The sequence below is a fragment of the Nycticebus coucang genome, chromosome 22 (assembly GCF_027406575.1).
Source record: "Nycticebus coucang isolate mNycCou1 chromosome 22, mNycCou1.pri, whole genome shotgun sequence".
Taxonomy (NCBI): Eukaryota; Metazoa; Chordata; class Mammalia; order Primates; family Lorisidae; genus Nycticebus; species Nycticebus coucang.
In genome coordinates this window covers 31106520-31134473 of record NC_069801.1, presented here as the reverse complement: position 1 = coordinate 31134473, position 27954 = coordinate 31106520, and the positions used below count along the sequence as shown (strand labels likewise).

The following is a 27954-nucleotide window of genomic DNA, read 5'->3' as shown; positions in this document are numbered from 1 at the left end:
GTCATTCACCGACGTAGGCTGAAGCGGGGCATACAGGAGATTTTGGAGGCTTAAGGACGAGCTTGGCTTTGGACACAGTCAACGTGTGGTGACCATAAAGCTCAGCTGCCAACTCAGGGGCAGATAAGACTTAACCACCGAGAGCAGCAGCCCCTTCCCCAGGGTCCTCGGGTCAGGCGTCTAGGGCACCGCGCCGGGCGCGTCTCCGGACGCCGCGCGCGCAAGCGCAGTGCGGAGAGGCGCCCTCTGGCGGGCGGCGGCGCGCAGAGACCGCCCCCAGCTTCGCGCCGCCGCCCGCCGGAGCCCAACATGGCGATGCACAACAAGGCGGCCCCACCGCAGATCCCGGACACCCGGCGGGAGCTGGCGGAGCTCGTGAAGCGGAAACAGGAGCTGGCGGTGAGGGGCTGGGGCCGGGGGCGGCCGGCGTGGGGCCCCGAGGCCGCCCCGCTTCCAGGCCCCCGTCCGGCCGCGCCAGGCCAGTCGTTGCTCCGGGGGCGCAGCGCGGCGGGCCGGGAGGCCGGCGGCTCGGCTTCCCGGCTGTGAGAATCCGGAGCCGGGGGCCGGTAGACGGAGGGGGAGGGGCGGGGGCTGCGGCAGGAGGGGCGTGGGGGGAGCAGGGCGCCGGGGGCGGAGGCCGGGGGCTGTGAGGAATGGAAGGGGCGAGCGTCTGTGAGCCTTGGAGGTGGGTGAGGGCGCGCGAGTCCGTGATCTTTGACGGATGGGGGGCGGGCATGGCCGTGGGCTGTGGGGAAGGAGGTGACTGTGGGAGGGAGACCCATTCACCCAGTCGGAGGATGGTGGGGAGTGTGTCATTTTTGGCATTGGGAGTCGTTGAATTGGATTTTTGATAGGTAGGGATGCGATTTGTTTGGGACCATCTAGAAGGTGACTGGCGAGGGCAGAGGACTTAAATCTAGAGAATTCAGAATTGTGACCTGTGCCCTGGAGGTAGAGCCCATCCTGCCCCCGCGTTTTGGTTAGAGCGCCCGGGAGGTTCATCTCACCTGAAGCTGCCCTTCCAGGTTTCCATGGCAACTGGCAGTCCAGTGCCAGTGGCCTGAGCCCGCGGGGAGGGAGCGAGTTGATGCTGAAAGACTGGCTGCTCGCTCTTCCCTCTCCTGATGGCGGTACCTTTTGTGCATAGGAGTGGAGATTGCCCCACGTTCCACCTTAGCCTGGTTTCTTTTTTTGTTTTTGTTTTTTTGAAACAGAGTCTCACTGTGTTGCTCTAGGCTAGAGTGTTGTGGAGTCATAGCTAGTAGCAAACTCAAACTCCTCGGTTCAGGCGAGGAGGCAGGATTCTCCTGCCTCAGCCTCACAAATAGCTGGGATCAGGCGCCCACCACAGCGGCCCAGCTATGTTTGCTATTTTTAGTAGAGAGGGTGTCTCACTCTTGCCCAAGCTGGTCTCCAACTCTCCAGCTCAAACAATTCACCCGCCTCAGCCTCCCAGAGTGCCAGGATTATAGGCGTGAGCCACCTGCCTGGCCTTAGTCTGGATTCTTGCTAATGGATTTCCATGAACTCTCTGAACTGTATGTAAAAGTTTCGCATGTGTGTGCATTTTTATGGGGATAGGTTTTATGTATTCCATTTTATTCTCAAGGGGGCCATCACTTCCCAGTACCCCCTCCCCATATCATCCATTATCTCCTTTGCAAAGGTGCTTTCCTGTGGGCCACCTGGAGTTTACAAGTCTATTATCAGGATTTCAATTTGCTCAAACTTAAATGTTTGCATTTACAAGCATTATTCATGTTATTGTCATCTTGCAGGAAACATTGGCAAACTTGGAGAGGCAGATCTATGCTTTTGAAGGAAGCTACCTGGAAGACACTCAGATGTATGGCAATATTATTCGTGGCTGGGACCGGTATCTGACCAACCAAAAGTGAGTGTTGGAAGCCTGTAGTGTTCCTTTTATGCTTAGTAACATTTCTTTGCAGGACTGTATGCTCTTGGTAGCACCTTTGCAGGAGGCAGTAGTAATAAAGTGGGGGATGTAGAAAGAAATCTGGACTTGAGCTTGGACTCTGTAAAGCCCACATCTATAAAAGAGGGAAAGTTTGATCTGTGGCATAGAATTGTGTGAGGCTTAAAATGAAATGCAGCAAACAGCATATGATGATACATTACACAATAGTGCTCTATTAGTGTTTTCCACATTTTAATCAGTCATGACTTACACCTTTATAATTTTTGCCATATTTCTGTGCCAAATGTACCATTATTTACTTAGTAATAATATTCTTTCAACATTTCTAGGGCTTGGCACCTGTAGCTCAGTGGGTAGAGCTCTGGCCACATATACTGAAGGTGGCGGGTTCGAGCCCAGCCCGGCCTGCTAAAAAACAACAATGACAACTGCAACCAAAAAATGGCCAGGCATTGTGGCAGGCGCCTATGGTCCCAGTACTCAGAAGGCTAAGGCAAGAGAATCTCTTGAGCCCAAGAGTTTGAGGTTGCTGTGAGCTGTGATGCCATGGTACTCTACCAAGGGTGACATAGTGAGAGACTGTGTCTCAAAAAAAAAAAAAAAAAATCATTTCTAAACTTTTGGAGACTTTTCAAATCTCTAGAAAAATTGAAAGAATAGTTAGTACATGAACACTTGATACTGTCTCCCTATATTCACAAATTGTTAATGTGTTGTGATGTTTGCTTTCTCTTTCTTTCTCTATCATACATATAAACCCATTTGTATCTGTACTTAGTTTTTTTTTTTTTGAAATAATTATAGATTCATAGGAAGTTGCAAAAATAGTACAGAGCTAGGCATGATGACTCACACCTATAACCTAGCACTTTGGGAAGCTGAGGAGGGAGGATTGCTTGAACTCAGGAGTTTGAGTCCAACATAGCCAATACTGAGACCCTCATCTCTACAAAAAAAAAAAAAAAAATCAACTGGGCATGGCAGTGCATACTTGAAGTCCCAGTTACTCTGCAGGCTGGGGTGAAAGGATCACTTGAGCTTGGGAATTTGGTTTCACTTAGCAATGATGTGTGCTCTAGTTCAGGGGACATAGTGAAACCCTGTGTCAAAAAGAAAGAAATAGCTAGGCACAGTGGCTCACGCCTGTAGTCCCAGCACTCTGGGAGGCTAACGTGGGTGGATTGCTTGAGCTCATGAGTTTGAGACCAGCCTAAGCAAAAGTGAGACCCTGTCTCTACTTAAAATAGAAAAACTGAGGCAAGAGGATCCCTTGAGCCCGATTTGGAGGTTACTGTGAGCTATGACGCCACAGCACTCTACCCAGGGTGATAGCTTGAGACTCTCAAAAAAAAAAACCCAGAAATAAACAAAATAAATATATTTAAAAAATATGTAGTACAGGCAGTACCTTATACCCTTCACTGGGTTTCCCCTGATGGTTGTGTTTTACCTATCTATAATAAAGTATCAAAACCTGGAAATTGACATTGGTACAATGTATCCAAGGTCTGACAGTTAAGTTCATGACCTTGCCATTGGCAGCACTATACAAATAATTCTATAAGGGTTCATAACCTTATATCAATATTTCACAACTGTGTTCATGTCAACATGTGGCATTGTCTTGCTGACTAGTATTCATTATTGTTGCGTGTTTTTGTGTGCTATTATGAGGATGTAGGAGCTTGAATTAGAGCAATGAACAAACATTACATTTTTTTGTTTGTTTTTGGTCACCCTCTGTAGAGTGCTGTGACATCAAAGCTCACAGCAACCTCAAACTTTTGGGCTTAAGTGGTTCTCTTGCCTCAGCCTCCCGAGTAGCTAGTACTATAGGTGACCGCCGCAACACCTGGGTAGTTTTTTTCTATTTTTGGTAGATACAGGGTCTTGCTCTTGCTCAGGCTGTTCTTGAACTCTTGAGCTCAAGCAGTTCACCTGCCTCAGCCTACAAGACTGCTAAGGTATGAGCCACCATGCCTGGCCTGCAAATTACTTTGAAGGGTGGACTAGGTGCTGGTGTCGGTGCAATAGCTTCCTAAGGGGAGTTCTTCAAAGGTGACTACAGTGATATTCAGCAATGAGGTATCTTAGCACTTTTCTAGGACAGGTTCTTGAATTTTTTTTTTTGTAGAGACAGAGTCTCACTTTATGGCCCTCGGTAGAGTGCCGTGGCCTCACACAGCTCACAGCAACCTCCAACTCCTGGGCTTAAGCGATTCTCTTGCCTCAGCCTCCCAAGTAGCTGGGACTACAGGCGCCCGCCACAACGCTCGGCTATTTTTTGGTTGCAGTTTGGCCGGGGCCGGGTTTGAACCCGCCACCCTCGGTATATGGGGCCGGCACCCTACCGACTGAGCCACAGGCGCCGCCCCAGGTTCTTGAATTTAATTGTCAGACCTCATGTGTATAGTTCTATGTGATTTTATAACATGCATAGATTCATGTAACCATAATCAAGGTATGGAGCTATTTTTTAATCACAAAGATCTTCATGCTTTTATAGCAGCAGTTCTCAACCTGTGGGTCGCAAACCACAGGAAGTGTGGGGCTGCGGCACTTAGGGCTGAGGCATTAGGAAGGGGGCATTAGGAAGGTTGAGAACCACTGCTTTATAGTTAATGACCCTCATCTCCCTGTACTTCTTTTTCCTGCTAAAGCATTTGAAAGTTTGATGCAGATATCCTGACGCTTTGTGTCTAAATATGTCAGCAGTTACCTCCTTGGAATAAGGACCTTTCTTCTACTTAACCATAGCTATTATACTTAGAAAATTAGCAGTACAGGTGGCGCCTGTGGCTCAAGGAGTAGGGCGCCAGTCCCATATGCCAGAGGTGGCGGGTTCAAACCCAGCCCTGGCCAAAAACCACAAATAAATAAATAAATAAATAAAAAGAAAATTAGCAGTACATAAATAGTATCATTTAATACACAGTCTTTATTATAATTTCCTTAATTGTCCCACAAATGCTTTGCTACTTTGTTTTTATCCAGGATCCAGTAAGCATTCATGCTTCACATTTGACTGTTAGGTTTACAGAGAGTCTGCATTTTGGTGGTGATTGTAGTGGTGTTTACAACATTGCCTTGTAGAATGTCACAACTTCAGATTTTTTTTTGAGACAGTCTAACTATGTCACCTTCGGTAGAGTGCTATGACGTCATAGCTCACAGCAACCTCCAACTCTTGGGCTTAGGCGACTCTTGCCTCAGCCTCCCAAGTAGCTGGGACTACAGGTGCCTGCCACAATGCCCGGCTGGCTAGTTTTTAGAAATGGGGTTTTGCTCTGAGTCAGGCTTGTCTCGAACCTGTGAGCTCAAGCAATCTACCCCCCTTGATCTCCCAATTGCAGGGATTATAGACATGAGCCATGGCACCCATTTTTAAAATTTTTTTAAGATAGAGTCTTATTCTGTTGGCCGGGCTAGAGTACAGTGGCATGATTATAGCTCACTGCAGCCTTAAACTCCTAGGCTTAAGTGATCCTGTTGCCTTATGCTCCCAAGTAGTTGGGACTACCAGTTCTAACATGATTGGCTAATTTTTCTATTTTTTTTTTTTTTTTTTTGAGACAGAGTCTCACTATGTCACCCTCAGTAGAGTGCTGTGGCGTCACAGCTCATAGCAACCTCAAACTCCTGGGCTTAAGCGATTGTTTTGCCTCAGCCTCCCAAGTATCTGGGACTATAGGACTCTATTTTTTTGTTGAAGTTGTCATTGTTGTTTAGCTGGCCCAGGCTGGACTCAAGCCCGCCACCCTCTGTGCATGTGGTCAGTGCCATAACCACTGTGCTTCGGGTGCCGAGCCAATTTTTCTATTTTTTATAGAGATGGGGGTCTTGCTGTGTTGGTCAGGCTGGTCTTAAACTCCTGGCCTCAAGCCATCCCCCTGCCTCCGCCTCCCAAAGTGCTAAGATTATAGATGTGAGCTATGACTGGCTATGTTATACTTTTAGAAAATGTGACTATACTGTTCCCTCCTAAATTTTTATTTGTTTTAACATCCATTGTTGATTCTTATCTGATTCAGTTATGTGAGATGTTGCAAAATGGTGATTCTCTAGTTTTATTATTCCCTTTATATTTATTACTGACATTCTTTTTTTTTTTTGTAGAGGCAGAGTCTCGCTTTATTCCCCTTGGTAGAGTGCCATGGTGTCACAGCTCACAGCAACCTCCAATTCCTAGGCTTAGGCCATTCTCTTGCCTCAGCCTCCCGAGTAGCTGGGACTACAGGCACCTGCCAGAATGCCTGGCTATTTTTGGTTGCAGTTTGGCCGGGGCCAGGTTTGAACCTACCACCCTTGGTATATGGGGCCGGTGCCCTACTCATTGAGCCACAGGCGCCACCCCAGAACCTTTCTTTTTTTATCTTCTCTCCCTTTAATTCTCCCACATTTGTCTCAAATGTGGTCAGAGGGAGCCTCCTCAAGCTGATTCCTTTGTCTTTTAGACATGACACTGTCAGTTGTTAGAGCACTGTGTTGCTTTCTGGCTGAAAAGGTGTGCTATTCTCACCTTGTCCTTCCCACCCGCCCAAGACTTAGTATTAGCCATTTCTCTAATGAACCCTGGTTCTTTATTTGAAAATTAAGTTTATTTAAAAGACTTCATATCCCTAGTCTTTGCTAGTCATTTTTAATAATTAGCGTTTAAGAATACATATTAGGGGCGGTGCCTGTGGCTCAGTGAGTAGGGCACTGGCCCCATATAACAAGGGTGGTGGGTTCAAACCCAGCCCTGGCCAAACTGCAACATAAAATAGCTGGGCGTTGTGGCGGGCGCCTGTAGTCCCAGCTACTTGGGAGGCTGAGGCAAGAGAATCGCCTAAGCCCAGAAGCTGGAGGTTGCTGTGAGCTGTGTGACACCATAGCACACTACTGAGGGCGATAAAGTGAGACTCTGCCTCTAAAAAAAAAAAAAAAGAGAATACATATTAAAGTGAAAATGTTTGTGAAGCAACAAATCTCCTGTCCTATCTGCCATACAATAGAAAATATTGATTTCTGTGTAGGCATTCAGTATGAAGGTCTTTTGGTCAAGCCAAGTGATATGGGGGCTTCCTGCATGGAACTTGGTTTTAAAAAAAATCTTTACATTGGGCAGCGCCTGTGGCTCAAAAAGGTAGGGCGCCGGCTCCATATGCCGGAGGTGGTGGGTTCAAACCCAGCCCTGGCCAGAAACTGCAAAAAAAAGAAAAATCTTTATATTACCTAAGTCCAGGGTCATCCCCAGCTTTAGCTATAGACATAGCTTGAAACTTACAGTGAGTTTCTTCTATGTATTTTAGAAACTCCAATAGCAAAAATGATCGAAGGAACCGGAAATTTAAGGAAGCTGAACGGCTCTTCAGTAAATCTTCAGTTACATCAGCAGCTGTAAGTGGTGGTCTGGGAAGGAGGGACCTTTCTGTGGCCTATTGTTGGGGAATGTGAGTTCTCTCTTTCCATGGGAGTGCTCTCCTGAGGTCTGTGGTCACTTTTCTAGTAATTGGTGCATTTTTTTTTTTTTTTTTAAGGCAGTAAGTGCATTGGCAGGAGTTCAGGACCAGCTCATTGAAAAGAGTAAGTTCATGTCTTTACTTTTTTTGTCCGTTTATTTTATTTTATTTTATTTTTATTTTAGGTATTTTTGAGACAGAGTCTCACTTTGTCGCCCTCAACAGAGTGCTGTGGCATCACAGCTCACAGCAACCTCAAACTCTTGGGCTTAAGCAGTTCTCTTGCCTCTGCTTCCCAAGTAGCTAGGAGTATAGGCACCGGCCACAACGCCCGCTATTTTTTGTTGCAGTTCTTGTTGTTTACCTGGCCCAGGCTGGATTCGAACCTGCCAGCCTGGGTGTATGTGGCCAGTGTCATAACCACTGTACTACAGGTGCCAAACCTATATTTTATTTTATTTTATTTATTTATTTATTTTTTTGTAGAGACAGAGTCTCACCTTATTGCCCTTGGTAGAGTGCCATGGCGTCACAGCTCACAGCAACCTCCAACTCCAGGGCCCAGGCGATTCTCCTGCCTCAGCCTCCCGAGTAGCTGGAACCACAGGCACCTGCCACAACGCCGGCTATTTTTTTGTTGCAGTTTGGCCGGGGCCGGGTTTGAACCCGCCACCCTTGGTATATGGGTCCGGCGCCCTACCCACTGAGCCACAGGCGCCGCTCTATATTTTATTTTTTTGAGACAGAGTCTAACTTTGTTTCCCTCTATAGAATGCTGTGGTGTCATAGCTCACAGCAACCTCAAACTCTTGGGCTCAAGTGATTCTCTTGCCCTAGCCTCCCAAGTAGCTGGGACAACAGGTGCCCACCAGAATGCCCAGTTATTTTTAGAGATGGGGTCTTGTGCTGGATAAGGCTGGTCTTAAACCCTGAGCTCAGGCAATCCACCTGCCCCAGCCTCCCAGAGTGTTAGGATTACAGGTGTGAGCCACTGCATCCAGCCATTGTCAGTTTATTTTTAAGCTGCCATGGCCCTTATATTTAGCTCATATCCAGTTGTGTATCTGAGGACTGCATCTTTTTTTTTTTTTTTTTTTTGTGGTTTTTGGCCAGGGCTGGGTTTGAACCCATCACCTCTGGCATATGGGGCTGGTGCCCTACCCCTTTGAGCCACAGGCACCACCCAGAGGACTGCATCTTGAACTCTTTCCTTTTCTTTCTGTGGTTGAGAAACCTTTGGGATAGACTTAATCATATTTTTCTTTCAAGACAGAAATGACCATGCCCTTCCTGCCTCTTCTGTCACATGAGATTGACAAAGGTGTCTTTATTCCTTTTTTTAATTTTTTTTTTTTATTATTAAATCATACCTGTGTACATTAATGCGATCATGGGGTACCACTGATTTTATAAACCATTTGACATATTTTCATCACACTGGTGATGACTTTATTCCTGATAAATCTTATCAATTCTTAAGGAATTTTAGAAAAAATAGTAATTATATTGGAAAATTTCAAACATACCTAATAAATCCCCACATGCCAAATTTATAAATTATTAGAATATCTTCATCCTGTAAGTAGAATATATTGTGTATTCTTAAATATAAAATGGAGAGTAGGTACCATTTATAGTAAACTCTAATTTCTAGAACTCAAGCAATCAGCACTCTTAAGCAACCAGCATGTGACCTGGTCCCTCCCTCCAAAATACAAGTTTAAACTTGGTGCACTGTGCCTTATCAGTAGGCTGTTGCTTCCTGTATCCCTCCTGTGATTCCCAGGTGTTCTCTGTAGCAGTTTTAAGGGTTAATGTGTGTTACTTGGCGTTAAAAGAATATGGCAATGGCGGCATCTGTGGCTCAGTGAGTAGGGCGCCGGCCCCATATGCCGAGGGTGGTGGGTTCAAACCCAGCCCTGGCCAAACTGCAACAAAAACATAGCCGGGCGTTGTGGCGGGTGCCTGTAGGCCCAGCTACTCAGGAGGCTGAGGCAAGAGAATCGCTTAAGCCCAGGAGTTGGAGGTTGCTGTGAGCTGTGTGAGGCCACGGCACTCTACCCGAGGGCGGTACAGTGAGACTCTGTCTCTCAAAAAAAAAAAAAAAAAAAAAGAATATGGCAATGGGCCAGGCACAGTGGCGCATGCCTGTAATACTAGCACTCTGGGAGGCCGAGGCAGGTAGATTGCCTGAACTCACAGGTTTGAGACCAGCCTGAGTTAGAGTGAGGCTTTGTCTCTAAAAAATAACTGGGCATTGTGGCAAATAACTGTAGTTCCATCTACTTGGGAGGCTGAGGCAAGAGAATTGCTAGAGCCCAAGAGTTTGAGGTTGCTGTGAGGTATGATGCCATGGCACTCTACTGAGGGCAACAAAGTGAAACTCTGTCTTAAAAAAAAAAAAAATATATATATATATATATGGTAATGAAGTTAAAAAGTATATTGACATTCATTTAACTCAAGTTGTATACTGCATTTACAAAGCTGTTTCATAATGCAGTAAATCTATTAAAGTGTATCTTTATTTCTTGATTTACTTTTAATTAGTGTATTTCAATATTAATATCAAGTGAATACCACAGTTGATGGTACAGTATGATATAGTATGGAGTGTAGAATTAGACCTGTTTTTAATTATAACTCTCAAGTAATCAGAAACTACATTTGTCCAGAACCTACCAATCCCCATGGGTGCCAGATAATGGGGAGACTACTGTACTTTGTAAACAAGTTACGTATCATTTTCTGTTCATAAGCTAGTTCATAGTCTAATTCTCTTCTAATTAGTGCTGGGATATAGATCTGTACATTTATCTTCCTGAGTCAGACTCTGTCGCTGTTTGAAAGTTCTCTCTGTATTGAATCATTTTGAAATATAGCCTGTTTGTTTTGTTTTGTTTTTTGTATTGCTGTGTACTTCTTTCTGGTGTTAGATCTTGTGAGATCTAGTTCTTTTGTTTGCCTTGGGGCAGTGAAAAGGGATTTTGGTAGTTTGGAAATTAGAACTACTCAATTATTATCTGTCTATACAGATTCCTATGTTTATAGCTCTATCCTTAACTTCTTTCCTGAGCTTTAGGCCTGCATTTCCTTGCAGACGTTTCCACTCAGATCTCCAAAATTTTGTCTAAAACAGAAATGTTCTATTTCCTTCCAAATTGGTCCACCCTGTTTTTTTGTTATGGTACTTCTCTTCGGCCTCATTCAGAAATCTAAGACATCTTTGACTCTTTTCTGCAAAAGTAATCATCTGCACCAAATCTTTTTGATTTTACTTTCACTGTAATTCTCAGCCAAATCTTATTTGTTCTCAATACCACTTCCAGAATTTAGTGCTGTGTCATGTTCTTTGAAGAGTAACAAGACCGGTTAAGGAATATCCTTTACCTCACTCCTGTTAAATTGAGATGGAATGATGTCTGGCTCTGTTTTCATAAGAGCCTGTAATCCCACCCTGGATTAGCTGATAATTCTGCATATAGGTCTGTACCTGTCCACTCACAGAATGGCTACATCTAGGTTCTTGTCAGGAAAAGATGCTTAAAGGTACTGCTCACAGAAGCTTAACTGAGACAAACACATATTAAAGATTTTTAAATCTTTGTCCTGTATTGAACCACACCTCTGGAATGCATCATACTGGTATTCTTTGGTTTTCCCTGTGAAGTTATTTTTGCTGAATTATATTTTGGTCCTGTAAAATATGTATATTGTAAGAGGATGTTGCAGATGTTTATTATAATGACTAATTATCTCCTTTAGAAATAACTTTCCCTGAACAAAGTTGGCTTTTTTTAACTGAAAATCTAGTAATTGACTTTTATTTTTCATGTAGGTGCTAACATGCTTAAAGCCAAATTTGTGATTCCCTGCTAGTAAGCAAATAGGAATTTATAGCATACATTTTAGGAGTGAATCTTATAACTGGATCTAGCTTATTTTCCTCTTCTAGTTCTTTTTGCCTTACTTGTCTCATTTATTTATTGGATTTCATTATAAAATCGTGATAAACTGCCTTAAATTCTTTTTGTAATAAAGTCGAATATAGAAAATAACATAAACATGGGAGTTCATGAATTCAGGTAGTCAGAGGCCCTTTACAATAATTCTATTATATTCTATCCTACCATCTCCATCATGATTGCTCCTCACTGATTTTTTTTTTTTGATCTTTTTCTAAGATTTCATTTTTGTCTTGATTTTCGACAGCTAACTACAGTGCATCTAAGTATGAATTGCTTTTTATTTATCTGGCGTGGGTTTTGTTGGACTTGTTGACTTCTCAGCCATTACGTTCTTAGATATTGCATTTGCCCCATGTTCTGTTCTTCTCCTTTTGGTACTTTGGTTAAATGTATTTGAATCTTCTCAATTTGTCCTTCTCAATTTTATGTTTTTTTTCTTTCTTTCTCTTTTTTTTTTTTTTTTTTTGAGACAGAGTCCCAAGCTATTGCCCTGGGTAGAGTGCTGGGGCGTCATAGCTCACAGCAATCTCCCACTCTTGGACTCAAGCGATCCTCTTGTTTCAGTCTCCCAAATACTTGGGACTACAGTCATTCGCCACCATGCCTGGCTAATTTTTCTGTTTTTAGTAGAGGTGGGGTCTTGTTTTTGCTCAGATTGGTCTTGAACCCCTGAGCTCAGGCAGTCCACCTGCCTTGGCCTCTTAAGAGTGCTAACATAACAGGTGTGAGCCACCATGCCCGGGCCCTGTATGTTTTTTAATGTCTCTTTTTATCTCTGTGTTGCATTATAAGGGCATTTTTCCCCCCTAACCTATCTACCAGTCCCCTAATTCTCTTTTTAGCTGCATCTGCTATATGGTTAATCCTTCTCTTGAATTTTAAATCTTTTGTTTTTTGCATTTTTCAGAAAATCCATTTAATTATTTAAAAAATCTCCTATTTAATTTTTTAACAGCTTTCTTTCCAGTTCTGTTTTCAAACTTGTCTTTTACTCTTAGTAAGCATTGTTGTTCTATCATCTGTGCTTTATTTCAATCACCAAAGGCTTTCAGGGCTTATTTCTGTTGTCTGTTGTTTCTGCTGTTTATTACTCATGAAGCCTAATTTCCTTGTGTGCTAGGTTATCTTTGACTGTGTCCTGCTTGTTGTAATTAAAAAGTATTCAGTAAAATAACCTGAGGGAAAGGATGAAGGTACTGTCTTCTAGATAAGAAGTTTGCTTCTGCTAGGTGCTTTGACTTCTTTAAATCAGGTTCAAGGCTTGAGGATCCCCCATGATTCAAACCAGACTTTAATTCCACGAGAGGAACAGTTTACTTTGCTTTTTACTTTTCCTTTGTAAAGAGTTGTTCTAATGTTTCAGAATTTCTATAGGACAAATTTTGTGGAATGAGTTTTGTTTATAATGCCACTGGGCAATGCCTGTGGCTGGGGCAGTGCGTAGGGGACCGGCCCCATATACCAAGGGTGGCAGGTTCGAACGTGGACCTGGCCAAACTGCAATTAAAAAAAAAATAGCTGGGCATTGTGGCAGACACTGGTAGTCCCAGCTACTCGGGAGGCTGAGGCAAGAGAATCGCCTAAGCCCAAGAATTGGAGGTTGCTGTGAGCTGGTTGCTGTGAGCTGTGATGCCACGGCACTCTACCAAGGGCAACAAAGTGAGACTCTGTCTCTAAAAGTAAAAATAAATATATAATACCTTTGATCTTTAGTGGCAATGAAACAAACATTCTTTTCTCTTAGAATTTTTACTTGAGTATGAGATTTAAAGGATTTTGGAGTTTTGCACTTTCAGTATTCTGATTTATTTTTCCTCAAAAAATGCATTACTTGGGCAGCGCTGGTAGTTCAGTGGGTAGGGCGCCAGCCACATGCACCAAGGCTGACAGGTTCAAACCTGGCTTAGGCCGGCTAAAACAACAATGACAGCTACGCCTAGCCAGGTGTTATGGCGGGTGCCTGTAGTCCTAGCTGCTGGAAGGGTGAGGCAAGAAAATCGCTTAAGCTCAAGAGTTTGAGGTTGCCGTGAGCTGTGATGCCACAACACTCTACTGAGGGCAACATACTGAGACTCTGTCTCAAAAAAAAAAAAAAAAAAAGGCACTACTTTCTGCTTCTTTTGGCTTTATATGTACCCAGACTAAAATGACAGAGTAGATTTGCGTGTGCTTTTTTTTTTGCAACAGAGTCTCACTATGTTACCCTTGGTAGAGTGTTGTGGCATCACAGCTCACAGCAACCTCCAACTCTTGGGCTTAAGCGATTCTCTTGCCTCAGCCTCCCAAGTAGCTGGGACTAATGGTGTCTGCCACAATACCCAGCTATTTTTTTGTTGCAGTTATCATTGTTGTTTAGCTTGCCTGGGCTGGGTTTGAACCTGCCACCCTTGGTGCATGTGACTGGCACCATAACCACTGTACTATGGGCACTGAGCCAATTTGCATGTTCTTTAAAGGGGAATTTTGTGCAAATGTATAAAACATTGTATATTTTTGTAAAAAAAAAAAAAAATAAAAGAAATGGAAAAGAGAGACTAGATTTTATCTAGTCTCCTTTAAAGGATCATCAGCACAGTCTCTGTTTTACCAAATTTCTCTGAAGCTTTCATCAAACCAGATTTCTCTTCAGCATTTACATCATTCCAGTGGGTAAGTAAGCATTGTTCTGGATATCTTCTCTTTTTCCTTTAAACCTTCTGTGTTAGGGGCGGCGCCTATGGCTCAAAGGAGTAGGGCACTGGCCCCATATGCTGGAGGTGGCGGGTTTAAACCCAGCCCCCACCAAAACAAAACAAACAAAATAAACCTTCTGTGTTGATCAGAAGTTATTGGCTTTGGTTAGGCACCTGTAATCTTAGCACTTTGGGAGTCTGAGGGGGAGGATTGCTTGAGATTAGGAGTTCAAGACCAGCCTGAGCAAGAGCAAAACCCCATCTCTACAAAAAAATAGAAAAAAATTAGCCAGGCCTCGTAGCGTGTGCCTATAGTCCCAGCTACTTGGGAGGCTGAGGCAGGACAATTGCTTGAGCCCAGGAGTATCCGGCTGTAGTGAGCTATGATGATGCCACTGCACTCTAGCTGGAGTGGCATTGTGAGTACTCTGTCTTTTGTTTTTTTTGTTTTTTTTTTTGAGACAGAGCCTCACTATGTTGCCCTCGGTAGAGTGCCCTGGCATCACAGCTCATATCAACCTCAAACTCTTGGGCTTAACCGGTTCTCTTGCCTCAGCCTCCCAAGTAGCTGGGACTACAGGCGCCCACCACAACACCTGGCTATTTTTTTGTTGTAGTTGTCACTGTTTAGCAGGCCCTGGCCAGGTTCGAACCCACCAGCCCCAGTGCATGTGGCCGGCACCCTAACCACAGAGCCTCTTATTTTGTATTTTAATAGTGTTTAATCTAGTCATCCTGACTCCCACTTCCTCTTACAAAACACTTCTAGCCCATGGGTTTTTGAGAGAACTCAGAAAATATTCCTTGTTTTTTATGTTGTTCCTCTGTTCTGAAATTCTTTCTTGTGGCTTTCCCTTGTGATGTCTTGCGCACAACTGTGTTGCTACAAATAATCTTTACTATTTGTTTAGAACTTTACTGGATATGAGAAGTAAAGCGTTCCCAAAAAGCAGAAAAGAGAAACAACCAGATATCAAGAATACTAAACACTTTTACTTGCATTATCACCTTTAATCCTTAAAGCTTCTCTTTCGGTGTAAAATTGTAAGTTTTATGAAAGTAGGAGACATTGTTGTGGTTCCATTGTCTACTCTTCATACATATTTGACACATGAGAGAAAGAATTGCTATTTTACAGATGAGGAAACAGACTCAGAAGGTTAAGTGACAAATCAGTTTTTTTTTTTTTTAATTATTATTTCATCATACTGGTTAACATAGCCTTCCTGGCATTTTCTTAGTTATTGTGTTAAGACATTTATATTCTACACTTATTACGTTTCACATGTACCCTTGTACATGCACCGTAGGTGTAATCCCACCAATCACCCCAAATCAGTTTTTTTAATCATCTCTTAATTAACGCCTCCCACTGTTTCCCTAGATGAAATTTTTTACTTGGTATTTATGACCCACATTAACCTGTCATTGCATTTTAACTTTCATTTTTCAAGCCTTTTGTTTCAAGAGGTATTGTTTGATTCATTTATACCAAATATACCTATGTTTCTACACAGCTGTACCTTTACTTGTGCTGTTTTCTGTACTTATCTTGGCTTCTCATTTTTCAAAGTCCAGTTTAAACCCTTCTTAATGAAGCTTTTCCTGAATAATCTTCTCTTTGTTTTCTGATTCTCATGGCACTAATGTCCATATCAGTCCTTTGGGGCATCAGTTACTCCCTGGTATATTACCTCTTCAGACAGATAACGTTGGTGAATTTTTCATTTATAGGGCTTTGATTCAGTTTATGCTGTTTAATTTTTTAATTGTTTTTCATTTTTGAGACAGAGTCTCACTATGGCACCCTTGGTAGAGTGCCATGGCATCACAGCTCATAGCAACCTCAAACTTTTAAGGCTTAAGCAATTCTCTTGCCTCAGCCTCCCAAGTAGGGAGGTGCTTCCCAAGGCACCTGCCACAACACCAGGCTTTTTTGGGGGGGTGGGGAGGGGGTTGTAGTTTTCATTGTTGTTTGGCAGGCTCCGGCTGGGTTCGAATCCGTCAGCTCCCGGTGTATGTGGCTGGTGCCCTAGCCACTGCACAGGCTACAGGCACCCAGCCCTGTTTACACTGTTTTTTTTTGTTTGTTTGTTTGTTTTTTGTAGGGACAGTCTTACTTCATTGCCCTCGGTAGAGTGCTGTGGTGTCACACAGCTCACAGCAACCTCCAACTCCTGGGCTTAGGCGATTCTCTTGCCTCAGCCTCCTGAACAGCTGGGACTACAGGCACCCGCCACAATGCCCGGCTATTTTTTTGTTGCAGTTTGGCCGGGGCTGGGTTTGAACCTGCCACCCTTGGTATATGGGGCCGGTGCCCTACTCACTGAGCCACAGGCGCCGCCCTGTTTACGCTGTTTTATATGTGTTTGTACGTGTGTGTACATTTGTACTTGCAAAATGACCAACTTACCCATTTACTTAATACTCCTATAGCAGCTGGCCCTGAAAGAGTTAATAGTTGGTTTTGCCTAGCAGCATCTTTTAGTAGAATTGCAACATAAACAAAATTTGCAGGGTGACACTGTGGCTCAGTGAGTAGGGTGCTGGCCCCATATACCGAGGATGGCGGGTTTGAACCTGGCCCTGGCCAAACTACAACAGCAAAAAAAAAAATAGCCGGGCATTGTGGCAGGCGCCTGTAGTCCCAGCTACTCGGGAGACTGAGGCAAGAGGATCGCCTAAGCCCAAGAGCTGGAGGTTGCTGTGAGCTATGATGCCAAGGCCCTATACCGAGAGTGACAAAGTGAGACTCTGTCTCTAAAAAGAAAGAAATAAAAAAAAAATAAAAATTTGCAGCATCTAACTTGCCTTTCTTATCCATCCCCCACCTTTTAGTTTTCTTGTCTCCCTTCTCCCTGTGCCTAGCCCCTGCTTAGTTCTTCTGGAATCCTGTCTGTGATCCAAAGCTTTTGTGGCCTCATGCCCCATCCAACTATTCTCCATTTGCCTTCTTAGAAATGATTTTTTTTTTCCTACATCAAAGTAGGAATGACTGGATGTGAGAGAGGAGGGCTGGTTGTCCTGACCATACTTTTCCCTTTCAGACTTACCTTTTTTTGTTTTTTTTTTGAGACAGTGTCTCACTATGCCACCTTCCATAGAGTGCTGTGGCGTTACAGCTCACAGGAACCTCCAACTCTTGGGCTCAAGCAATCCTCTTGCCTCAGTTTTTCTATTTGTAGTAGAGATGGGTCTCACTCTTGCTCAGGCTGGTCTTGAACTCGTGAGCTCAAGCAATTCACCTGTCTTGCCCTCTGAGAGTGCTAGGATTACAGGTGTGAGCCACTGTGCCTGGTTGGGTATTAATTCGTTTTAAAAAGATCATTCTTAAGATTTAACAGTAATTCAAGAATGGGCTGTTCTTCCTCTTGGGCCCTTTTTCTTGATAGAAAGATAGAATTCCTATATGGTTTGGTAAAGGAACTATGGCCAGCTATAGGTAGTTTTCCCCAGATCATGCCTCATCCCCCTGGAGTCCTGACATTTTCAGTAAATGCTTTTTGTATAATTATTAATCCCATTAGTGTAGTCTATGTTTAAATAACCTTTATGCAGTAAGGTTATCCTGGTTATGTGTTCCCATCTCCCAGCAGTCCTTAGATCTGTTGCCTCTGGTTACACTGTTTCAGATTACATATTTTTCAAGAACTCTGGTAACTTTGATGCTTTGTATGTATCTTCTCTGTCAACATGTATTTTTCTCTGTCAGTTAGAATGTATAGTCTTTGAAGATAGAGAATGTTTCTTTTCTGCATGTTAGATCTCAAAAAATCTTTCCTTATTATGGACAGATTGCCTGAGGAGTACTGATAATGTATTTGGGGACTTGTGTTTTATTACCTCCAGGGGAACCAGGAAGTGGGACGGAAAGTGATACTTCTCCAGACTTCCACAATCAGGAAAATGAGCCCAGCCAGGAGGACCCTGAGGATCTGGATGGATCTGTGCAGGGAGTGAAACCTCAGAAGGCTGCTTCTTCCACTTCCTCAGGGAGTCATCACAGCAGCCATAAAAAACGAAAGAATAAAAACCGGCACAGGTCAGTGGCAGGGATCCCACTCCCCAGAGGCTCCATGACCATTGCTGGAAAAGGACTTTCCTAGAACAAAACTCTTTAAGATTGTTGCACAGCCTTTCTGTTGCTGATGGAAGGAAGGGCCTTTGGTCCAGATGAAACTAATTTTCTCAAAGGCTAATTTGCTCAAAGGGAGGAATTGGTGGGCATTAGAGTAACTCTGAAAGAGGACTCTGGACATTTTTCTCACTGTTTCTAGTGCAGAAGAATTTTGTTGTATAAAAGCTTTGTTTCATATGGTGAAGTTGGAAACATTTTAGAAGAAAAAAAGGAGAAATAGAAGTGGAATCTGCAAATAGTATTTGAAAAATGCCACTAGTACATATCAGGATAAAGTCTTTTGCTCTTAATCCTGATCTCTGCCTACTCTTACTTCTTTGTGAACAGAGAGAACTGATTTGACATACCTTTTTTCTTTTTAAATATAAATTTTTTAAAAAAATATGTTTTTTTGATTGTTTATGATTTTTCCGTTTTTGTATTTCTCAGCAATATGCTGACTTCAGATATCAAAGGAAAAATGTAAAGCCTATAAAACATGAGAGTGTCTTCCTAGGTAATGTTGGCCCACACTGTTTTCTTGCAGTGCATAATGAGATAGAAATGACATCCTAAACAGAGAGGTTAGATAGCTCCCAGAGAGAATTTCATCATTGACTCTTGCCTCTCAGGTTTACATGATAATGCTGGGGCTTGTAATGGGAAATGATGCACTTAACTGAGAGAGGGTCATGAGTAGTTCTAGAGCAGGCGTCCTCTAACTGCGGCCCGTGGGCCACATGAAGTGGTGTGAATTGTATTTGTTCCCGTGTTGTTTTTGACTTCAAAATAAGATAAGTGCAGTGTGCATAGGAATTTGTTCATAGTTTTTTGTTTTAAACTATAGTCCGGCCCTCCAATGGTCTGAGGGACAGTGAATTGGCCCCCTGTTTAAAAAGTTTGAGGTGGGTGGCGCCTGTGGCTCAAAGGAGTAGGGCGCTGGCCCCATATGCCAGAGGTGGCAGGTTCAAACCCAGCCCCAGCCAAAAACTGAAAAAAAAAAAAAACAAAAACCAAAAACTCCTAAGCCTGGTATTTTGGGTGGCGCCTGTGGCTAAAGGAGTAGGGCCCCGGTCCCATATGCCGGAGGTGGCAGGTTCAAACCCAGCCCCGGCCAAAAAACCACAAAAAAAAAAAAAGTTTGAGGACGCCTGTTAGAGTAAGGAATCTTGCCCTGGCTTCAAACCTTCTGAGAGGCATGGAAATTAGGTATGCACAGGGTTTTCATGCCTCCAAGAATATTCAAGGCTAGGGCAAGATTCCTTGCTCGAGAAGCTATGCATTTGTCCACTCCTTTTGGGAGCCTGCATGCTGAGGAGGTGAAAGGGGGTATGCAGGGAGTGAGTGGGGTTCCCTGTGTTGTAGTTTGCTTCTAGGTTTGCTTTACAAACCTGTAGGCTTTTCCTTCATGTACACAAGGTATCATTAGCTTCATGGAAATGGATATAGGTAGTCTCTGAGTTATAAATGTCTGCCTGACATACAACTCACACTTACGAACAGAGGCTATTACAGGTAATAGGTAAATGTAACTGTTCCAACTTACATACAAATTCAACTTAAGAAACGTATAGAACTGATCTTGTTCGTGACCCAGGGACTGCCCATATAGGGATAATTAGAATTAACTCTGATTTCAACCTCTTTCACATCAGCTGATTTTTCAGTTCTTTTAAGGGTTTTTCTTATTGATGGTAGTAAAATTTTTAGGCTGCAGAAACAGTATTTCCTTCAAATAGTGACTAAGGACTGCTGCTTAACATTTTTCTGCAAACCTAAAGTCACCATGCTAACCTGGTAACTGTAGTAAGAAATAGCAAAAGTTACGTACATATACTTATTTTTTTCATAAGGCTACAGATTATTTGACCATTGTAATAGGACTGGTGCTGGTTTATCATAAGCAGCAGAGAAACATACTCTTGAAAATAATATTTTTTAAATTGTCAACATAATTAAATGTCATACTCTGCATTGCTTTTTTTTTTTTTTTTTTTTTTTTTTTTGAGACAGAGCCTCAAGCTGTCACCCTAGGTAGAGTGCTGTGGTATCACAGCTCACAGCAACCTCCAACTGGTGGGCTCAAGAGATTCTCCTGCCTCCACCTTGCAAGTAGCTGAGACTACAGGTGCCCACCACAACGCCCGGCTATTTTTTGGTTGCAGCTCTCGTTGTTTGGCAGGCCCAGGCTGGATTCGAACCCGCCAGCTCAGGTGTATGTGGCTGGCGCTTTAGCTGCTTGAGTCGCAGGAGACGAGCCTGCATTGCTTTTTTAAATTTACTACAGTGTCATGTTAAAGTAATGATTTTTTTTTTAATTGTTAAATCATAGCTGTGTACATTAGTGCCATCAAGGGGTACAATGTGCTGGTTTCATATACAATCTGAAATATTCTCATAATGATTCTTTAAAAAATTTTTTTATTGTTTGGGATTCATTGAGGGTACAAATTAGGTTACGCTGGTTGCTTTTGTTAGATAAAATCCTCTTACAGTAATGATTCTTTTCTTATTTCATAGTATTTAGGGAGGAAATTCCTTGTAGTTTCTGGGACCTTTTTTCCCAATACTGATCAATAGACTTTCTAGATGGATTTTTATTTCAAGTACTCATTTTACTCACTTCCATTAGTAGCATAATCAGCTGATGATTGATTAAAAAAACAGAGAAACTTGGGCGGCACCTGAGGCTCAGTGGGTAGGGCGCCATATACTGAGGGTAGTGGGTTCAAACCTGGACCTGGCCAAATTGCAACAAAAAATAGCCGGGCGTTGAGGCAGGCACCTGTAGTCCCAGCTATTCGGGAGGCTGAGTCAAGAGAATCACCTAAGCCCAGGGGTTGGAGGTTGCTGTGAGCTGTGATGCCATGGCACTCTACTAAGGGTGACAAAGTGAAACTCTGTCTCAAAAAAAAAAAAAAAAAAAAAAAAAAACAGAGAAGCATTAAACTTTACTTCTTTTTGCAATTTTCTAGTAAATTTTCATAGGAACACTTCTTCCTGTCCTTTTTTCTCCCAGCCCTAGGAGATAACTCATTCCAGAAGAAATCCTAATTGTTTTTCTTTTTTTTTTTTTTTTGCCCGGGGCTGGGTTTGAACCCACCACCACCGGCATATGGGACCGCCGCCCTACTTCTTGAGCCACAGGCGCCACCCAGAAATCCTAATTGTTACAAAGATCTTTGATGTTAGTTCCTGCATTCACAAATGGTATTTTCTACTCTGGTTTTTTTTTTTTTTTTTTTTTTTTTTTTTATTGTTGGGGATTCATTGAGGGTACAATAAGCCAGTTACACTGATTGCAATTGTTAGGTAAAGTCCCTCTTGCAATCATGTCTTGCCCCCATAAAATGTGACACACACTAAGGCCCCATCTACTCTGGTTTTTATCATTGTCCTTTGTCTTTCCTCTGATTTCATATCTGGTTGATTTTCTCCACTGGCCTTAGGTACTCATCTGCCCCTAGAGAGGAGAGTAGGGCTGATTTGCTTCCTTTTGGGGGCAGACAGATTCAGTGGCCAGTTAAGGTTCTTGGATTCCTGCCATCTTAGGTCAGGAATTTTGTCTAGTCCAAGTCTTTAACCCATGACTAATGTCTTAATGGGGCTGGCAGATAGGGGTGGGGATGGGGAACATTGTCTATGCACATTGGTAAGTTTGTACCTAGTACGGTATGTGTAGCTCCTCCAACGTGCCATACTCCATAGAGGCAGAATCAGGAGTAAATTATTTGAACAAATATTTGAGTATTTAACTATGTTCCAAGCATGTTCAGTGGTGAACAAAGCAAATTTGAAATACATGTGGCACTTTAGCAAAAGGAAATAACTTTTGAATTTGGTATATATGAAAATATATCAAATAATATTTAGTACTAAGTGATCACAGTGTCCTGAATTCTTATATTTTGTATAATACCTGAACAGTAAGTCAGTCCCATTGTCTTTGAAGAAAGAAGTTGAGGCTCAGCACCTGTGGCTCAAGCGACTAAGGCACCAGCCACATACACCTGAGCTGGCGGGTTCGAACCCAGCCCGGGCCCGCCAAACAACAACAGCTACAATCAAAAATAGCCGGGTGTTGTGGTGGGCGCCTGTAGTCTCAGCTATGTGGGAGGCTGAGGCAAGAGAATCACCTAAGCCCAGGAGTTGGAGATTGCTATGAGTTATGACGTCACGGCACTCTACTGCGGGTGATAAAGTGAGACTCTTGTCTCTAAAAATAAATAAATAAACAAAATCAGAATTACATAAATAATGCTAAAAATTTAAATTTAATTAAAAACACTTAATTCAGGCTTGTTAAATAATTTTTGCAAATAAAGCTATTCTCTATGCTAGTATTTATTGTCTGTCTATTTAAAATGTAAATGTTGGTCTTGGTGCCTGTGGCTAAAGTGGCTAAGGCACAAGCCACATACACCTAAACTGGTGGGTTCAAATGGGGCCGGGGCCTGCCAAACAACAATGACAGCTGCAACCAAAAAATAGCCAGGCGCCTGTAGTCCCAGTTGCTTGGGAGGCGGAGTCAGGAGAATCGCTTGAGTCCAGGAGTTGGAGGTTGCTGTGAGCTGTGATGTCACGGCACTCTACCCAGGGCGACAGCTTGAGGCTCTGTCTCTAAATAAATAAATAAGGCTCAGTGCCTATGGCTCAAGTGGCTAAGGCACCAGCCACATACACCTGACCTGGCGGGTTCGAATCCAGCCCTGGCCTGCCAAACAACAATGATGGCTGCAACCAAAAAATAGCCAGGAATTGTGGCGGGGCCTATAGTCCCAGCTACTTGAGAGGAGGCAGGTGACTCGCTTGAGCCCAGGAGTTGGAGGTTGCTGTGAGCTGTGACACTACAGCATTCTACCCAGGGTGACAGCTTGAGGCTCTGTCTCAAAAAAATAAAATAAAATAAAAATAAAGAAGTTGAAATAATAACATATAGTGGCTCTTACAGGTTTCTGCTACTATCCTAAACCCTAAAATTCTTCTAGGTCAGTGGTTCTCAACGTTCCTAATGCCGCGATGTATTTTCATTGTTACAAAGGGGTTGTGACCCACAGGTTGAGAACTGCTGTGGTTTTTCAGTTTTTGGCTGAGTCTGGGTTTGAACCCACCACCTCCAATATATGGGGTCAGTGCCCTACTCCTTTGAGCCACAGGTGCCACCCAGTTTGTAAAGTTTTGATTAACTAGGTACAGATGGGGCATGGTGGCTCACGTCTGTAATCTTAGCACTCTGGGAGGCTGAGACAGGAGGATTGCTTGAGCTCAGGAGTTTGAGATAAGCCTGAGCAACAAGAAGACCCCATCTATACTAAAAATGGAAAACTTAGCCGGACATTGTGGTGGATGCCTGTAGTCCCAGCTATTTGGGAGGCTGAGGCAACAGGATTGATTGCTTGAGCCTAGGAGTTTGAAGTTGCAGTGAGGCACTGTACTCTATCCAGGGTGACAGTGGGACTCTGTCTCAAACAACAAAGCAAAACAAAAATCTAGGTACAGTCTATTTTAATTTGTGAACAAAGTTAAGTCAGGCTGCAAGTGAAATATTTGGTAATTCCTGGGTTGTACACTTACTGTATGTATACTCTGCCAAATGTCTTAAGTGAAACTGTGATGTAAGGGATATTGACATTAAGCTTTCTTTCAGCTTCATTCTTACAAACATTATCTAGGACAGTGGTTCTCAACCTTCTTAATGCTGCAAACCTTCAATACAGGTCCTGGGGGTGGCTACCCACAGGTTGAGAACTGCTGGTCTAGGAGGTAAATGTAGCCATTTGCATATTGTTTTACCACTTGCCTAGTCTGAAAGGCATTGGGGCCAGCTAAGAAGCAGATGTCTTGCTCTGGGTTAATGCTCGCTTTGGAGTCTGTCCAGGTCATGGTCTCTTAGCAGTGATGGCACAAAATGGCCTCCTCTCCTGTCCTGCTCCCATCCAGGTCCCTGAGGCATGGGTGCTTGTGAATGTCAGCCTACCTTTATTTTAATAGGAGCACTGGAGACTTTGGTGTACCTTAATTGTAGCCCTAGCATAAATGGCTAACCATCATCACCAACTCTGTGCTGAGTAATATTGCTCTGAAGTTTTTGGAAAAAGACTCTCCCACCATATTCATTCAACCCTTGGCTTCTAGGATGAATTGAGTAGAAAACATGTTCCCTGGACATGTTTAGTACATACTATAACATGAGTAAACAGTTGCAAAATGTTCCTTTTTTAAAGTTTAGAATGTTTTTGTCATCTTTTATTTTAGTGAAAATATATTATGCTGATTTGTTAGTGTGTCTTCAAAGTGCCTTTCATTGTATGACTAAACCTTTCTTTCTCTGTTTCTTCTAATGCCCTAATTATATTTTTTAGTACAATTAAATATCGTTAAAGTTCTAACTCTGAATCTGGCAGCTAATAAAAAGGCTCCAGGTATCTGTCATTTTCTAATGAAATAACTTTTCCTTTCATGGTCTATGTTCTTCTGATAGGAGATCCACTGAGCAAAGGGAATCTCCTGGTCACAAAATCTTTGGTGCTTTAATGTTCGAAACTTTATAGCTTAAGATTCTTAAAGCTGATTTTGTTTCTACAATTCTTGCTAGGGTGGCTAATCGACTAATTTATTCAATTAGTGTATTAATTTCTATTGCTTTCTTCCTTTCAAATGCTGCCCCTCAGCCCGTCTGGCATGTTTGATTATGACTTTGAGTAAGTTTGATTTGAATTAGTATTTGTGCTGTGTTGTTTAGTGTGTAGACTCCAGTATGCCTTTTTGAGACCTTTCTAACCCATAGTTTATCTGTTTAATTGTAGGTATGTATATTAGGTTAGGCTGGGAAGTTTTTTTTAAAAACAGAAAAACGTGATGGAGGTAACATTTTATTTAATAACTTAAGCAAAATTAAGTAAACTTCACTTTTATGCATTTTAATTTCTTTTAAAATGGATAACCTTTAATTCATATTTAAATTGATTTTCTGGCTTTGCTTCATAAGGAGATTAATAGTTTAAGATCTTGATATTTTGCTTTGGAAAAATTAAAAAATCGAAATTTGTTTAATTTCTTGTGTTTCATGTTCAGAAATACAAACTCCTAGTCTCTTTCCTGTTCCTAATCACCATGTGTCTCAGTAATTTTCAGTGATGTAGTTACAGAGCTAACATATTAATATAGAGCATGCCCTCTTAATTCAATCTCTTTAACATGTAATTTTGGAATAATTTTGAAAAATTATATGGCTATCGTAACATACATTTCTTTCTAGAGTCCTCTAAGTTTGCCTGTGGCAAAAATATCTGCTCTTAATTTTTAATACTTGCTTAATAATATCTGGGTAAACAACTAAATATGACATAGCCTAATGAAGAATGTGGGTTTTACTTAACCAAATAGTCTTTGTTATAGCTTGTGCCCTATGCAGTAGCTGATTGTTGGACCATTTTCTATAGATTAAAATGCAGATATCTTTTATCTTTCCTATCACAGGATCGATCTGAAGTTAAACAAAAAACCACGAGCTGTAAGTATCAACCAGACCACTTCAGAGAGGCTGGAAATTTTGTAAATGATTAGAAAAATGTACTCCTCTTTAGAGCTTGGGTATTCCTAACCTGGGGTCACAATTCTTGTTTTAAAGTCTGGGGTATCCTTCTGGATATACGTCACCTCTCAGCTGTTATTTACCTTTTTAATATTTGGAAAGAGAAGGAGATCACATACATTTTTATTGAAATTCCCTTTGATTAATAAATTTGGGGTGTTTTTGAGACAGAGTCTCACTTTGTCACCCTGAATAAAGTGCCATGGCATTATAGCTCACAGCAACTTCAAACTCTTGGGCTCAAGTGATCCTCTTGCCTCAGCCTCCCGCGTAGTAGCTATAGGCACCCGCCACAACGCCCGGCTATTTTTTTTTTTTTTCTTTTAAGAGATGGGATATCTCTCTTGCTCAGGCTGGTCTTGAACTCCTGAGTTCAAGCAATTCACCTGCCTCAGCCTCCCAGAGTGCTAGGATTGCAGGCGTGAGCCACTTCACCTGGTCTAAATAATAAATTGTTAATACTAGCTCTTTTTCTTAACTAGTTCAGAACAGAATTGATATTCCTTCATGGACTCAGAAGACATACCCTTTTCAGGTGCCAAATATTGTACATTTTTCAAAATTATTGTTACATTTGAATTAGAATCTTTATTTACAGACCAATCTCCTAGCAGAGTTTTTCTTTTTTTTTATTTTTGAGACAGAGCCTCAAGCTGTTGCCCTGGGTAGAGTGCCGTGGCATCAGAGCTCACAGCAACCTCCAACTCCTGGGCTTAAGCGATTCTCTTGCCTCAGTCTCCCAAGTAGCTGGTACTACAGGTGCCTGCCACAATGCCTGGCCATTTTTTGGTTGTAGTTGTCATTGTTGTTTTGCAGGCCCCGGCTGTATTCGAACCCTCCAGCTCAGGTGTATGTGGCTGGCACCTTAGCCACTTGAGCTACAGGTGCCGAGCCTCCTAGCAGAGTTTTTTATGAGGTTTTTTTTCCCCTGTTAGGTCAAACCAGTGTTCTACTGAGAATAAGTTGGGACTTTTATTTTTCTTTCTTTAGGACTATTAGAAGACGCAATTTGTGCAGAAGCTCCAGGCTATAGAGCCCTGCTTTCCTTCTCCGACCTCACAAAGATGAACATCCCTCACCTGAGTGTGTGGCCATCCACCTCGCTCTCGCAGACCCAGTGCCTGTGACTCTTGAGTAGTTTGTTCTAAATGTGGTGATGAGTCATTTCTGTAAGACATTGGATCATTTAATTTGTGTCATTTTTAGTAACAGAAATGCAGGAAGACGAAGACCGGTTATAATTCCAGCAAATTGCTAACTGTGCATTTCTCCCTTCTTAGAATGAATGTCTTTCCCCAAACTGGCTGGCACCAGCTTTATGTGTGATACCCATCAAGAAATGTTCTCTAGTTTTATCTCATGCTGAAAGTAGAACACAAGTCACATTTCAGACAGAGGCTGTAAATATCTGGCATTTTCCTGTTTGGTTTGTGTTTTATTCTTTTTCTATTGTTGTTTTTACCATTGTATTTTCTTCTGGGCCTTTTTTGTAATGCCTTTGTTATAGCTCATACCTTCCTGCTGGCATATTTGATAATCTGTTTCATGCAGTTGCCAATATTCTTAATGGAAAAGAATCTGGTTTGTTGTTAAGTAAAATGGGAAACTTGGCTCTTTGGTTTTTTGCAAGAGGAGGTAAAGAGTGTTTATTTAGTAATTACCTATCTTAAATCTTTCTGAGTTGGAAGCAGATTCCTATTCAAGGAATAGGAAAAATGGAAAAACCTAAGTTTGAATCAGTCCTTTCTAAATATTTTTATTCTTTTGTATAAATAAAATTTCACAGGCTTTGACTTCTCATGTTTTACTTTTAAGCCTGTGATTGTTTTTTCACTTATTTATTCATATCATGCCTTATGGAAATTTCTTTCTTTTTCTATAATTTTCTCTCTGCTGGTATTCGCCTAATTAAATAATTGCTCTAAAAATCACTGTGGCATATCGAAAGACTAAACATTATAGCAGAAGCTGATAGAGTTTTGAGCAGAGTGAAAGATAGTGTCAGTGAAAATCAGTGTTGCCCAAATGATTCCCCCTTCCTTGCTTCCTTATTGATGGACTTAGGGACTTGCTGATAATAGTTAACCTGCCTTTAGTGCCTGGTGATCGGCTGCACATTGGAATCATCTAGGGAGCTTTAAAAAATACTCAGGCTGGGGTCCCACCTCCAGAGACTCTGGGGCACAGCCTGGTTGTTGGGATTTTCTTTCAAAGAGTTCCTGG

The 27954-nt window shown here is 42.3% G+C and overlaps 1 protein-coding gene across 3 annotated transcripts; it reads left to right on the top strand.

The window, feature by feature from the left end:
- Positions 1–237: 237 nt before the first annotated feature.
- On the top strand, positions 238–27662 carry MEAF6 (MYST/Esa1 associated factor 6). 3 transcript variants are annotated; one of them, XM_053576414.1, is made up of 8 exons: positions 240–399; positions 1779–1894; positions 7231–7318; positions 7459–7504; positions 17870–18062; positions 24809–24838; positions 25617–25650; positions 26722–27662. In XM_053576414.1, the coding sequence occupies exons 1-8, from the start codon at positions 310–312 to the stop codon at positions 26728–26730; spliced, it is 606 nt and encodes a 201-aa protein (XP_053432389.1). In that variant the 5' UTR covers positions 240–309; the 3' UTR covers positions 26731–27662. The 3 variants fall into 3 exon arrangements, with proteins under 3 accessions (XP_053432390.1, XP_053432389.1, XP_053432391.1); XM_053576415.1 differs by lacking the exon at positions 24809–24838 and having other exon boundaries at positions 238–399; XM_053576416.1 differs by lacking the exons at positions 24809–24838; positions 26722–27662 and adding an exon at positions 24944–25001 and having other exon boundaries at positions 243–399; positions 25617–25655.
- Positions 27663–27954: the final 292 nt, after the last annotated feature.